This window comes from Haliotis rufescens, unplaced genomic scaffold (genome assembly GCF_023055435.1).
Source record: "Haliotis rufescens isolate VD_foot unplaced genomic scaffold, xgHalRufe1.0.p SCAF_5, whole genome shotgun sequence".
Classification (NCBI taxonomy): Eukaryota; Metazoa; Mollusca; class Gastropoda; order Lepetellida; family Haliotidae; genus Haliotis; species Haliotis rufescens.
The window spans coordinates 24365990-24380323 of record NW_025964223.1 but is presented as its reverse complement, the minus strand read 5'-3'; the positions used below and the strand labels follow the sequence as shown (position 1 = coordinate 24380323).

Below are 14334 nucleotides of genomic sequence, written 5' to 3'. Positions count from 1 at the left end.
GAGCCCTTCAGTGAGATGTTGTGCACTTGAGTGATGTGTTGTGTTAATGTGTTCCAGTACGGGGACACAGCGCTGCACACAGCAGCCAGGTACGGCCATGCAGGTGTCACGCGCATACTCCTCAGTGCCAGGTGTCGGATCAACGAACAAAACAAGGTGAGGATTACAAAGTCTTAGTGAACGATACAGGAAAGCTCCTACAGGAAGACAACAGAAACAGCATAAAAAGAGTAACTTTAGAAAAACACTCACAACTCTTATCATTGTTCCAATCAATCAATCAGTTTAAGATACGTGAGATTGGTTTGCTGCAGAAACAATGCATTTTTACATTTGAAAGGGTGTAACTTTAATGTTTTGTTACTAACAAGAATTTGTACTGACAATTATACATTAGATGTAAGAGTAAATTTGTGAATCTGAATGTTTTAATCTGGTTTGAGATTCTGTGGGTCAGTAATGTGGAAAATTCATGGCTCATCTGTTGTGGGAGAAAGTTTCTTCTGATAGTAGTCGCTGTATATAGTTGCAAGATTGCTGATGCCTTACACAATAATCATTCACTCACTCACTCACTCTGATCAGCATATCTTCATCGTGTGTGACCTGTCAATCTCATTCTGTGCATTGTTTGAATTGGAACTTTACAAACTCTTAATCAGACTGTATTTTATGCAAAAAGTGCTTTTACAAGACTCTCAGTAGCTTGAATTATTGATGACCCCTCTGGAACATAGGTCATCATGACTGGCAGCACAAACCCCTCAACCTCACACAGCTACCTGAGACATTAGTACACATTCTAGTAGGCTGGTATGGCTAACTCGGTACTCAGGACGGGTTGGTCCTGAGTAGGACCCGGGTACCCCCAGGACAACCCAGACCGGTAGTCACGGGATATGTTGTTTAAAGACAATAACAATAAAACTCCATGGTTACACTACAAATCGCTAATGTTCTCATTTGTTTCTGACTATGCACACATTCATTCGCTTCAGTGTATGCATGATCTGATCATTATAGTTTTTGCCACAGCTCTGGTAAAATAATTAAAAAATTAATAATAATTAAAATAAATACAAATATTTACCCATCAAACAATTAGTACCCAAATATTTGCAGACCAACAGCGTGTCCTTGGGTAGGGTCAGGTAATAGGGGGTTCGATACCCAGGTAGTATATTTGGACCCGTCCCAGGCCCAGAAAATATCCATAGTTTGGATGACCAAGTTTTTCTGTTAAAAATGTAATGGTTTCAGTGTTCAGTGTTTTAGTTCCTCCACTAACTAAATGCACAGTTAATAGGATTCCATTGTTATAACTTCCTCAGTTTTCAGGAATATTAACAATTTGGTCAAGAAAATACTCCAGGATATTTAGCAGCTTTGGAAAGATGATAACGCAGATAATTTAACTTTCATCAAACTGAAATAATTACCTCTCCTGCTTCACTGTGTTTGTAATTGCTTCAAAACATGGCATTAATTCATTGCCCAGAAAACTTTAATTATTTAATTATGAAAATGATTATATTGGTGACTCACCCTTGCCTTAAAAAGGGTTTCTAAATTACATAAATGAATGAACTTATTTAACTCCCATCATGTTAATATGTTTCTGAAATGCATACACCACGGACATCCCTAAGTGTCAAAGGTCAAATGTAGTTGCATCCGTGAATAAAGCAACACTTTGTACTCCCATTTTTATTTTTGATGCAACAACTTCTCTCTCACAGTCATACGTTTGATGTAAGCTTCAGTTTCTTCATAGGGGGAGTGGAGGAAAAAAATCTTACGCAATTTTATGACATTGCGTGTGAGGCATCTTGGTAAGGCAGGATTAGAAACGGATGCAAATACAAATTGGGCCAACAGATGACTTAATGCAGCCAGAGTTTGTAGCTAGGTAATTAGTTTTCAAGAGTCTCGGTTACGTAGTCTTATCACTTGATTCCACTGGATGCGTCTGCAAATATGATTTTATATTACTTGAAAGAAATCTATTTCTGAATTTGGGTTCTTTTCACACAAATGTTTCTGCCCATTTGATGTATGTGGGGCTCATGTATAACCTCCATTACTGCTCCAATGCTCGCTACACCTTATCAAACATTCATTTTAAAAACTTGTTTATTAAAAAAGGATTATTATTTACAGCTTTATTTGTAAGGCGTGAATAGATTACACACATATATACACATTGTAAAGGAAAAAATTCCAGTTGCCAAGCCAAAATAAATACAGGTGTTCACATTATGACCGGTTGTGTTGCCGTCAGTATCAGCATCCATTCCAAGGGGCATCCTAGTGTGCAGTAATAGGCAGTGGAATTAGGGTAGTCTGAGATATTTCTGACTCTTCTCTGTGGACTGTGACCTCTGCACTTTGTGGAGCTCCTCGATTACAAGGCTGCAGTGCAGACAGGCTCCTCCACCTTTCATGTATCCATGTGCATGTTTGTTAAACATATTACCCTTCTTGGATCTGTAGCCTGTTAACCCTGTAGGGAGGTCAGGTCAGAATGGATCCCATGACTGAAGCTTGTCCTTTGAGCTGATAGGGACTAGTGGGTGCCATCTGTGGCCAGGTTGATCGTGTGTCATTATACCCGGCAGCTCCTGCCATCAACCACAGCACCATACCCGTGCTCGTGGGTTTCACCAAAGTAGTCTGACACCTGCATTACTTCAGGCATTCCTCCCACATTGATATGACACACCAACTGGAATTCTGTTCAAATCGGCGTAAAACCTTACTCTCTCATTGATTCATATAGTGTGGATATTTATGATAAAATATGCATTCGGTGTGAAACATCAAAAATTGTGAGTCAAAATGAATACAATCTACATCTGAAGAATTCTATGATTATTTTTTTCTTCTCTGAGAGGAGTACTTGAAAAGACATGGTTTATGCCATGATAAAGACAAATTATTATTTTATTTTTATGTCACAAAGAATAAATAAACAAATCAGTTTTCTATTGCTAGTTTCACAGACAGGCATTATAAACAGTGAGGAGTCTGTCTGTCCCTGTCTCACACAACACTGGGCCACCACTGGGGCCTCGCCCTGTCATGTTGTAGCATTGATCCAGAGTCAGGTTTCACACCAACCTGCTGCCCTCTCCAGATAGATGTGTAGAGAGGGAGTGAGTGAGTGAGCTGGTAAATGACATGTGGATGGGTGAGTGAGGGAGTGGGTGAGTGAGCTGGTGAATGATGAGATGGTATGACATGTGGATGGGTGAGTGAGTGAGTGAGCTGGTAAATGACAAGGTATGACATGTGGATGGGTGAGTGAGGGGGTGGGTGAGTGAGCTGGTTAATGACAAGATGGTATGACATGTGGATGGGTGAGTGAGGGAGTGGGTGAGTGAGCTGGTTAATGACAAGATGGTATGACATGTGGATGGGTGAGTGAGGGAGTGGGTGAGTGAGCTGGTTAATGACAAGATGGTATGACATGTGGATGGGTGAGTGAGGGAGTGGGTGAGTGAGCTGGTGAAGGACAAGATGGTATGACATGTGGATGGGTGAGTGAGGGAGTGGGTGAGTGAGCTGGTGAATGACAAGATGGTATGACATGTGGATGGGTGAGTGAGGGAGTGGGTGAGTGAGCTGGTGAATGACAAGATTGTATGAAATGTGGATGGGTGAGTGAGGGAGTGGGTGAGTGAGCTAGTGAATGATGAGATGGTATGACATGTGGATGGGTGAGTGAGGGAGTGGGTGAGTGAGCTGGTTAATGACAAGATGGTATGACAAGTGGATGGGTGAATGAGGGAGTGGGAGAGTGAGCTGGTTAATGACGAGATGGTAAGACAATTGGATGGGTGAGTGAGGGAGTGGGTGAGTGAGCTGGTGAATGCCGAGATGGTATGACATGTGGATGGGTGAGTGAGGGAGTGGGTGGTAGGTATGAGTGTCAGTAGGGTCATGGTTTGGGGAATGGGAGGAGTGATGGGTGAGTGAGGGAGAGGGTGGTAGGTGTGAGTGTCAGTAGGGTCGTGGTTTGGGGAATGGGAGGAGTGATGGGTGAGTGAGGGAGTGGGTGGTAGGTGTGAGTGTCAGTAGGATCGTGGTTTGGGGAATGGGAGGTGTGATGGGCGAGTGGGATGAAGGACTGGGTATCTGGAAGGATGGACTTCAACCAGTGTTATTTGAATTTGCTTGAAAGAGGATGGAGTTCTGAAACAGTGACTTTATTTGTATTCTTGTGTACAGAATGGGGATACCTGCCTCCACATTGCTTCGGCCCTCAAGAGGAGGAAGATTGCCAAACTCCTAGTGGAATCTGGCATTGATGTTCAGATAAAAAATAAGGTATGCTATAAACAGATTATTTACCTACTCGCTCTTGACCCTCTACAACAATCTATCATGACCGAGGGAATTTACTTGGATGATGAAAAGGAAGGTACATCCTGGACTTCCACCGGTACATAACATAGGTCTGAACATCAGTCAAATTCTTTCTTATCAATCCAGTGCTATTTTTACCACTGCTAAGTGATAAAGATGATATATATTATAAGCCAATAACTTTTTTGTATGTGGATAGTATTTCCTTCTTTAAATTTTGTCTATAACCAGTTACCTTTTCAATTATTTTTATTATTGAATTGTGATATTTTTCCTTTAATGTTGAGTGATGTTATTTCAGTTGTTATTGTCATATGTTGTCCCATCACGGTTGTGTCTACTATGGAGCATGTTAATTTTACAGCAAAATGAGACGGCAATGGATGTCGCTCGTAGGAAGGAACACCCAGAGATAATTATCATCATCCAGTCCTTTGCTCGGGTAAATAGCTACAGTTATTCGTGTATGGGTTTAGGAAGGAAACTCACTTGTCCATGAATGCAGCTGACTGTTTCTGATACAGAGTAATTACAAACATGTTGGACATCAGTGGTGGAAGGGGAAGAACTCTTGGTAAATCTCAACAGAGACCTAAATTAAAAAAAAGTCTTATCTTTCCAATTTCAACCAGAATTATGATTCCCATTTTTCTTACTATTTTTTATCATTCAACTTGTATGTCAATGTTTGACCCTGTTTGACCTCTGGCAGCCCAAAACTCCCAAGTCTCCGAAGTCCCCTCGACCTATGACCCGAACCCACCCTAACGTGGTGACCTTCAAGGATGAGATCCAGGTGGATATGGAAGGGCCGGTAGTTGTCCTGGACAATGAACAGCCAATCAAATCCGAGAAGCCAGAAAAGGACCGCAAATTTTTCTTCTTCAAGAAAAAGAAAAAGGTGAGTAAATAATATCATGAACAGATTAAGATAGTAAGTAGTTTTGGGGAAATGTGAAACAAAACTATTCTCATCAACTCTTTTCTATATTTATCAGACATTGGTTTGTTGAAATTAGTTTCAATTTGGTATATAATTAAGCATTTGGTTGACCAATTAATTAAAAAAGTAGCATTAGTTTAATACTGTATAAGAAATATTTGTAAATTAGGGACTACTTCTGACTGGATATTCATGTTTCTACTTAGGGAACATCAATGTATTGTTTTACTCAACCAGTTATCTGTTAGCGACACAGCCTCTCTTCCGATTTGGTTTTGACTTGGCATCTGTAAGAGGAAACATGGTCGTCTTGATTTGATGAACAACTACTCTTTATCCACGATTCCTTAAACCAATTTATGGACATGTATGAATGTAACTTCCTACCCTCTAGGACAAGGAAAAGACCCCTCCCCCTATGATGAAGGGTCCCGGTCAGACCCCCTCTCCGAGGGGGGACAACTCTGGTCCCGCCCAGCCCTGGAGTAAGCCGTCGGCCGTGCAGGGGTTCTTCAGTCAGTATGTGCCGCAGACCGGGATACAGTACTACCGGGATCTGGCCGGGAACATCAAACAGGTCAGTTCTCTCGCCAGATGTTCAGTCATACACCCTCGGGGGCCACAGTCAGGTGCCGCAGTTCACTCTGCAAGGTTGTCTCCCTAAGGCATGCCAGGAACCTAGGATCATGGCTTCCAATCCTGGTTTTCTCTGATTGTGTTTCTAGGTTTGTCAGCACCACACACTCGAGCTTTTAGGTTTAACCATCATGGTAAACATCTGAGACGTGCCACTTGCATTGCAGCTGACACACTGTGATAAAACTGAAATACTGTTCAAAGTGAAGTTAAACCAAACTCACTGCATTCATTCAAGTCAGGGAGTCAACTGTTCTGTCAGATACATTAACAGCACATCTACATCCACATCTTTGTCTACATCCATATCTATGACTAGATCTGTATCTACATGACTCTGGGCTTTCGTCCCTCATTTAGCTGATATAGTAACAAACGCTCATGCTCTTTATCGTTTGGTTGTTGCAGGGCCCAGTGGGCTACACTCCTCTCTGTCAATGTGGACCCACCTTGAAGCGTCTGGAGCACAAGATCGAGACAAACCGAGACAACATGGTGGACCACACTAATGCTTCTCATCAGCTTCTCAAGGGGCAAATCGACCACCTTGATAGACGCACAGCACAGCAGGTGTTCGCTATTGACAAACTCACCAAGGAGAGGCTGGAGAATGAACACAAGATGTGCCAGAGTCGAATCAAGGAACATCTGCATCATGAACGGAAAGACACTCGGCATATGTTCAACCAATATAATGAACAGATTCAGACCTGGCTTGATTCGAAACTTGCATCATATGGACATTGTTTAAATCATCACCATGACGATTCGGCATTACCTCCAAGGACAATGTTCACAGACTTTCATGAAAATGAAAACGGGCGGTTGTTTAGATCACGGTCAGATGAAACGCTTTCAGTTTCCGATTATAGTGGAAAATATCGGAAGAAAGACTTTTACGAATCTCGTCATGAAGCTATGCAGCTGATACGAGCATGGCAGGTGCCATCCTACCGCCAGAGTGCGAGACGGCGGGAGAGAAATAACAACACCATCAACAATAATGTGACTGTCACCAAGGCCGAGATTCACGGAAAGATGGATAGAATAGCAGACGGAGCTTCACCTAAATATGAGGGCAGTCCTAATCGCCAGATGATGGGACACTATCAGAATATGACCTCTCCAAGTGCAAACTCTCCCATTGATGTCAGTGCTATCAAGAGAGAGACAGGAAATCAAGGAGCTATTCCGAAACGGTTGCCTCATTCTCACTCTTGGCAGCATCCTGTTTCTCAGTCAAAACCAGAACTGAGCAGGTCGCGTGAGGTAAGTCCGCAAGTGCATGGAGCTTCTCGTTCTAGAGAAGGGAGCCCATTGGATGTTCGTTCAAGTGTTCGGCCAATACTTCGCAGTCATACTGACTCTGGTGCTCTCAGTAATCATATGTCAATGCCAAAGCAAAATTTATCCGAAAGGGGACCTCCAAACACAAGAAACATGCCCGGTGCACCGGAGGTTCCCCAAAAGCCTCCCAAACCTAGCACTGGGCAGTTGCCAAACCCCACCATGTTTGCTAGGCAGAACAGTGGGGGCTTCAAACACACCAGTGGTGGCTTCAGTCAGAACAATGTTGGCTTCACTCAGAACAATGGTGGCATCAACCAGAACACTCGTGGCTTCACACAGAACAATGGTGGCTTCACACAGAACAATGCTGGATTCACACAGAACAATGCGGGCTTCACACAGAACAATGCAGGCTTCACACAGAACAATGCAGGCTTCACACAGAACAATGCGGGCTTCACACAGAACAATGCTGGCATGAATCACAGCAGTAAGGCTCCCTCACCTGTAGGGGGATACAACCAGAGGAATAATCAGGCCTACATGTACTTGGAAGAGGCTCCGATGCCAAAGTACAAGCCCAGGACACGGTCAACCGACACTCTGCTGGCAGACGACAAGGAGACGTTCGCCCAGCATGTGTCTCGCAGCAAGAGCCTAGACAGGCCGTTAGATGAGGTGGACAGGAACAGTGGAGGAGGTGACAAGAGTGGCGTTGTGACACATCCAGCTCCCAGATCATCTGGCTTCCAGCATGGTGTGCCCGAAAACAAACATGGTGTAGCATACAGGGTTCCTCCAACCAACAACCCGTCAGCAAGTGCCAATCTGGCTCCTGCTCGGAACAGTATGGCTGGATACCGAGAGAGCCCCTATGCAAGTGTTAGAGAGATGCAGAAAGTTGCCAACAGTGTGAAAACTACTGCACCTTCTCCTAAACCAGGGTTTCCGACAAATGCTGCTACCCCATCTCCCAAGCCAGGCTTCCAGGCCTATACATCTGCTCCATCACCCAAACCCGGCTTCCCGGCCTACACAACGTCCCCCTCCCCAAAACCAGGGTTTCAGGCTTATGATAGTTCATATCGGAGAGATCCTGTTCGGGAGTCAGGAAGAGACAGTAATTATGCTGATATCTCCCAGTTCAACAAAGATCGACCACCGTACAGGAGTATGTATGGTATCCATGGTGATAAAGGTAACTACGGCAACTATGAAAGTATGCCAATACAAAACTCTGTGAGCAAATCAGAGAATAACTTGTTAAAAAACAGTGAAAATACAGACGTGAAATCACGGCCAAGCAAACCGCCACCATACGGTTATCGCTATGCCGACTCAGGTGCTAATCTTTCTGGTAACCAAGGAAACAGTGCTAGTAACAATAATACTAATTCCACCACAAACCATAGCCAAAGTGGTAACTATAGCAATTACCCTGTAAATAGTCCAAACAACAATGCCCCCACACGAACAGGCAGTGTGACGCCTGTGTCGGGACGATTTGGGAGCAGCAAAATCAGTGATAACAATAATACCGTAGTTAACCATGTGAGTAACCACAGTAACAATGTGACTAACACAGGCAACAACTCTCAGGATAGCTTCAATCTGTCCCCGGCAGAGTGTTTACGTCACGAGAGTCCGTATCCAAGGACAAGTGTATATAACCCTACATATCTTCAGAACAAGGAGGACTCGACTTGTAGCAGCAACCAGGACTCCGGCTACAGTAGTAAGGCAAAGCTACCTTATCTGGGACAGAGTCCCAATGGGTTGCCTAGCAACAGTGGAACCCCATCTTCATCATTCAGCATGGATCGTAGCCTCTCAACAGGAACACCCAGTCAGAACAATTCTCCATTTGTGCCTCAGACTCAGAGTGATTCCCCTTTCATTAATTCCAATCAGAGTAGTTCCCCTTTTACACCAGTCATTGCAACAAATTCACCATTTTCCCCACCAAAGGAAAGTACTCCAGCATTCAACTACTCCTCGAATGCCAATTATGAACAGCATACCCCCAGGCAGCCAGTCAACATCCAGTCTCATGTCAATGGGTGGTACGAGAAGAAGCTTCTGGAAGCTGCGGAGAAGCTGCGCAACAGTGAGCAGTACGGAGGAGCTCACAACTACAACAGCGCTCCTATCAACTACGACCCTGTGAATGGGAGTGATGTGTGACAACATTCCTTGCACTGGCAGCAGTGTACACGAAACTTGTGTAATAACCATTGCATCACACTGTCGACAACAGCTGGTCCATAGTACAACCAACAAAGTGATCTTAGTGCTACAACTGTCGTAAGTGTACGTTCAAGTATGGGGGATCGAAGAGTCGTGGCTATAAGATTGCTTTGTAGAATGGGATCCAGGGGTCTGTTCTACAAAGTGATCTTAGTGCTACAACTGTCGTAAGTGTACGTTCAAGTATGGGAGATTGAAGAGTCGTGGCTCTAAGATTGCTTTGTTGAATGTGGTCATAGTGCTAAGATCATGTTGTGGTACAAGGACAAGCCCACTATAAACCTTCATTACGCTAGTTTTTTGTCCTTGTCCAAATAGCTATTAGTTTCAATGCAGTGTTAAGTCATATCTCTGTGGAAAAACTCTGAGACACTGACTATAATGGAGTTGGACCCTGTTGTAATGACACATGGTGGGTGAAGGTTTATTTGCAGGTGGTATTTAGTCCCTATAGTACTGCTGGCTGGACACTGTGTTTCACATATGACACTGAGTTTGACAATCAAAGTATTCACAAACAGATTCTCACTGCCTCCACACAACATTCCTAGTGCTATGTTTATCCCAGATGGCTTGTGAGGGTTATATAACTGTTGGTGTGGAAGGCGTCACTGTCAGCATTACGGTGGATCACTCTACATGGTGAGCATGACATGCTTAACATGTAGGCTAAATTATCTCAAACATTTTCTCATTTTTCTTTCTTGTATTTAGGCCAGACTAATAATTTCAGTCTTTTGTTGACACACCTTCCCTAATGAAAAACACAATGAAAGTAAGGAATGATACTTTATTTTTTTACAATCCTTGTGTTGTATTTTTAGTTTAGGGAGTCTCTGGCATAACTGACCTCCAATCAAAACATTTTTGGTTCTGTTTTCAGCCTCTAGACATTTTGCAAATTGGCCAAGAAAATACATACTACTCAAAACAAGTTAAAGAACACCCACAATTGGAAGGATGTGGTTGCAATACCCACCAGCCATGACAGATTAACTTGGTTTGAGTAGTATATTAAACAAGGAATTTCATTAGTCTGGCCTCAACAAGTTAACTCCAGTGGACTCTAGTTATAATCTGATGTCACCCACGGCCCCAGCTAACGCTGGCTATCAACTCTTAAGTCACGATGTAGAACATGATCCTCTCTAGTTCCACTGATGAGATAAATCGCTGAAACGTTGCCTTGTCATTAGGATATGGGTGCCACTTTATACAGACAGCAATACATTTCAACAGATATTCTTTCTTGATCCACTTTGAAAAACATCTCGGCATCAATTCTTGCTATTGTGCAAGTTGTGCAAGTGCTTGGTTTCTTATTGCAAGAACGTTGATAACATTCAGGTAAAAGTTAAAAAAAATATTCAGATTTAAGTGATATCTTATGTGTATCGCTGTGTTTGGCGAAATATCAGTGTCTTTGGATTATCATCACAACTTCCATTACAGACAAGTTTTGCTAGATCTACTGGATAATTTCTGCTCCTGCTTAAAAGTTTTCAGGAGACGTTTTATTTTCAACTGATGCCAAAATGTACAGTTGATAAAAAACATTTCAACAGTATCATCCCTTGTGAATACATGGATGTATGGAAGGCGTGTGTCAGAAGCATATCAGTTTCATTTGTTTGAATTGTTTGTGCACAGATAGTTGTGCAACAGAAAACCCAATTTGAAAGAATATTAATGGACAAATTTATGTGTAATATTTATTTGTGTCACAAGGTTTAATTTCCAACTAAACGACTGATTTGGTCGCTTGTGGATGGCGACTGACAAATAAGGTATGGATGAAATGTAGAAGGGTCAACTAGTTCGACCTAGCTTGTATCAAAGTAGCATCCCTTAGCTATGCCAGGAACTTATGGTCTTGGGGTCAAATCTCAAATGTTTTACAATTATGGTCCAAAGATCCTTGGTTATGCAGGTCTTCCGCAACCCATGCTTGTCAAAGAGGCGACGTAAGGCATCAATAGTAGGGCTCACTGACTTGGTTGATGCATGTCATCGTATCCCAATTGCATTGGTCGATGCTCACGATATCAATCACTGGATTGTCTGATCCAGACTCGATTATTTACAGACCACCGTAATAGAGCTGGAATATTACTGTGGCATTAAACAACAAATACATAAACCTGGGTTTTCAGCTTGGGTTAAACCCAACTCACTCATTCTGTTGAAATGGAAGAGTCCTGTTGTCCCCCTCCACGCCAGGATAGCTAGAGTCCACTGTTATACATACAGAAAATCTACTGATCTCAGACTCCTTGATATCCTTCACTTCATCACCAGACCGCAGATCAAGATCACTGACACAGGGTCATCATTCATATGTCGTTTTACAACTGCACATTTTTGCAACTTTTTGTTCAAGGCAGCAAGCATGTAACTTGGTTTTTATTCAAATGGCAAATACGCATCATACACCATCATTTTCCATTCATGAATACCACATAGTACAATTATTTGAGTTATAAAACAACAGCTATCTTACAGCAACATTTAATTACCTATGTTAAAACATTAAGACACTAACATGACATTGTTTACCGTACATGAAGTCGTGTCCCAGTTACAACACTTGTTTGTTTGTATTCTTCCTTTTGTTTCGTTTTCATCGTTAAGGAGGACATACTTGACCAAGTGTTGCATGTCAGCAATGTCTTGAATTGTGAAGAATGTGTGGTGACATCTTGCTGTTGCTATTCTCTGGATATCATCAAGTTGGATATAATTTGCATAAGCTGTTTATGTTTAGATTGTCAAAATTATTAAATTGGCATCCTTTTATGAGAACACCCTCAAACAGAACAACATAGTCATGTATTGTAAATACTTTACGGTAATTGACGTATCAAACACCTTGATCTAATAACGTCAGCCTACCCATGGTTTGAAACCAGTTTCAAGTGATATAAGTTATCATAAGGATTTATTTTTGTAATATATGTTGTAGTATTCAGAAACATTCATAAGCTTTATGGAAGTTCAAAGGAAATGGAGTATGAAATAACCATGAAATTTGTTTGAAATGTTTTATGTGCCCCGTGTGCTTGAAAGGTCAAATACGATGTACATGTACTTGTTTCTGAAAGTGGCCCTCTGAGAACTGCTTGTTGGTGATGGAGTGTTATCAGCTCCCATCTTACAAGATATGTTGAGTTGTTTTAGTGTTGGTATAAGTAGGATGTTTCTAACATTAGAACAGTTATGGTTATCAAGTGACTTGATAATCAGGACAACCATGGCAGGTGTTTGAATGTTCAACACTTTGAAAGTCAGCTATGTTTGTAGGCATATTTTCCTTGTTACTATGGGAACAAAATTGAACATGCCAAAAATGAATGATCTCAAAATGTGTTCAAATATTTTACTACTTTGTCTGCACGTTTTCATAATGTAACCTGCTGGAGTGAGCCCTTTTGGACTGTCAGGGCTATTTGGTGGCTTCTTGATGACTTCAGGCAGAAAAATAGTCCTGAATGAGAATTCCTAGGCATGATGTGGAGTACAGTCAGCTTATATAAATAAACATTTGTTCAAGTCAAAATTCTGTGAAGTTCAGTTTGGCTCAGATACTCACTGCTTCTTGTTAAGGTGGAGAAAGACATGACGGTTTTGTCATACAGCCGTGTTTACTGCAATCATATATTTATTGTTGGTAACTTCTTACCACTGTTGTCTCCATCTCTTCCATAGTCAGAATTATTGTTACAACTAAGATGTCCAAACATTCATTTTCTTATTGTTGAATGATTGTTGGTATTTGATTAGTCATTTTATCCCATGGTCGAAGTGGAGATAAAAATGGCAAATGAGACACTTTCATGAAAAGTCCAAGTTTGTTTGAATTGTTTGAATGTGGGGAAGGCAGGAAGTCTTGCAGCCATAACAATTTAGTGCTACATGTATCATAAACTCATGGCTTGCTGGTTTGCCTGTGTCAGTCAAGATTGTGGAGTGTGGCCTGCTGACTGTGGCACGATAGTCTTTGTAACATGGCAGAAAGTATCACAACTTTTATTATGTGGCGTGAAAATGAATGTCAGTAATTTCAATCTGTTGTTAGTTTAATAGACCCATGTTCACTACATCTTGTTTGTTCCATGATAGAATACAGATCCTGAGCATGACATGCTTCACTGTATTGTTACAGCCCTACAGCAGTTGCCTCCCCTCCCCATCCTAAATGGCAAATCATTCTCATGTACAGTTTGTATCATATATTGTTTGTATCACAAGCTTCCAAGAAGTCTTCAGATGTTTTGTTCATATTGTGTACATAAATACATTTTGTACATTAAACAATATTTTCAATTGCAAATTGGTTTTCTTGTTACATGAATACTTTTTATTACCTGTTTGGCATTTTGTCCTGTCCACTGCAAGTACAGTGAAACTTAGTTGGTTTGGAAACCCCCGTCTTCCAGATGACTATTGTTGGGGACAGTGTTAGATAGTGACAGGGACATGACTATGTCCAAGAGCTGGGACAGGTTACTTGGGTACTCGGGTTGGGTGGATTTTGAGTAGGAGCTGTGTACTACAGGACTACCCGGACCTTGGTTAGTTACGTGGTATATTGATTAATGACAAACACAATAAAAATCACTCCATGGCTACTCTACAAGCCTCTTATGTTCACATTTCCTTCTGACCATGCACACATTGCTTGTGACTTTTATATGTTTGAGTTAAGACAGGTTCAACGGGTACCTGGGTATGGTCGCATAATAGGGTGTTGGGTACCCGGGTAGTAAATCTATCTACCGATGATTCCTTTATCTAGACAGTGCTGTCCGAATTAAAGTTGCCATAGAAGTAGTTGAATAAGAAGATATGAC

At 41.8% G+C, this 14334-nt stretch overlaps 1 protein-coding gene across 1 annotated transcript in view; it reads left to right on the top strand.

Annotated features, from left to right (window-relative positions):
• LOC124111252 (homeobox protein 2-like) overlaps positions 1-13814 on the top strand; it is a 94662-nt gene extending 80848 nt beyond the window's left edge. Inside the window, exons 6-11 of the mRNA XM_046470903.2 lie at positions 58-156; positions 4231-4329; positions 4733-4810; positions 5081-5269; positions 5706-5888; positions 6356-13814. Of these exons, the coding sequence (XP_046326859.2) occupies positions 58-156; positions 4231-4329; positions 4733-4810; positions 5081-5269; positions 5706-5888; positions 6356-9421 (3714 nt within the window). The 3' untranslated portion in view covers positions 9422-13814. The remainder of the gene's footprint in view (positions 1-57; positions 157-4230; positions 4330-4732; positions 4811-5080; positions 5270-5705; positions 5889-6355) is intronic.
• Positions 13815-14334: the final 520 nt, after the last annotated feature.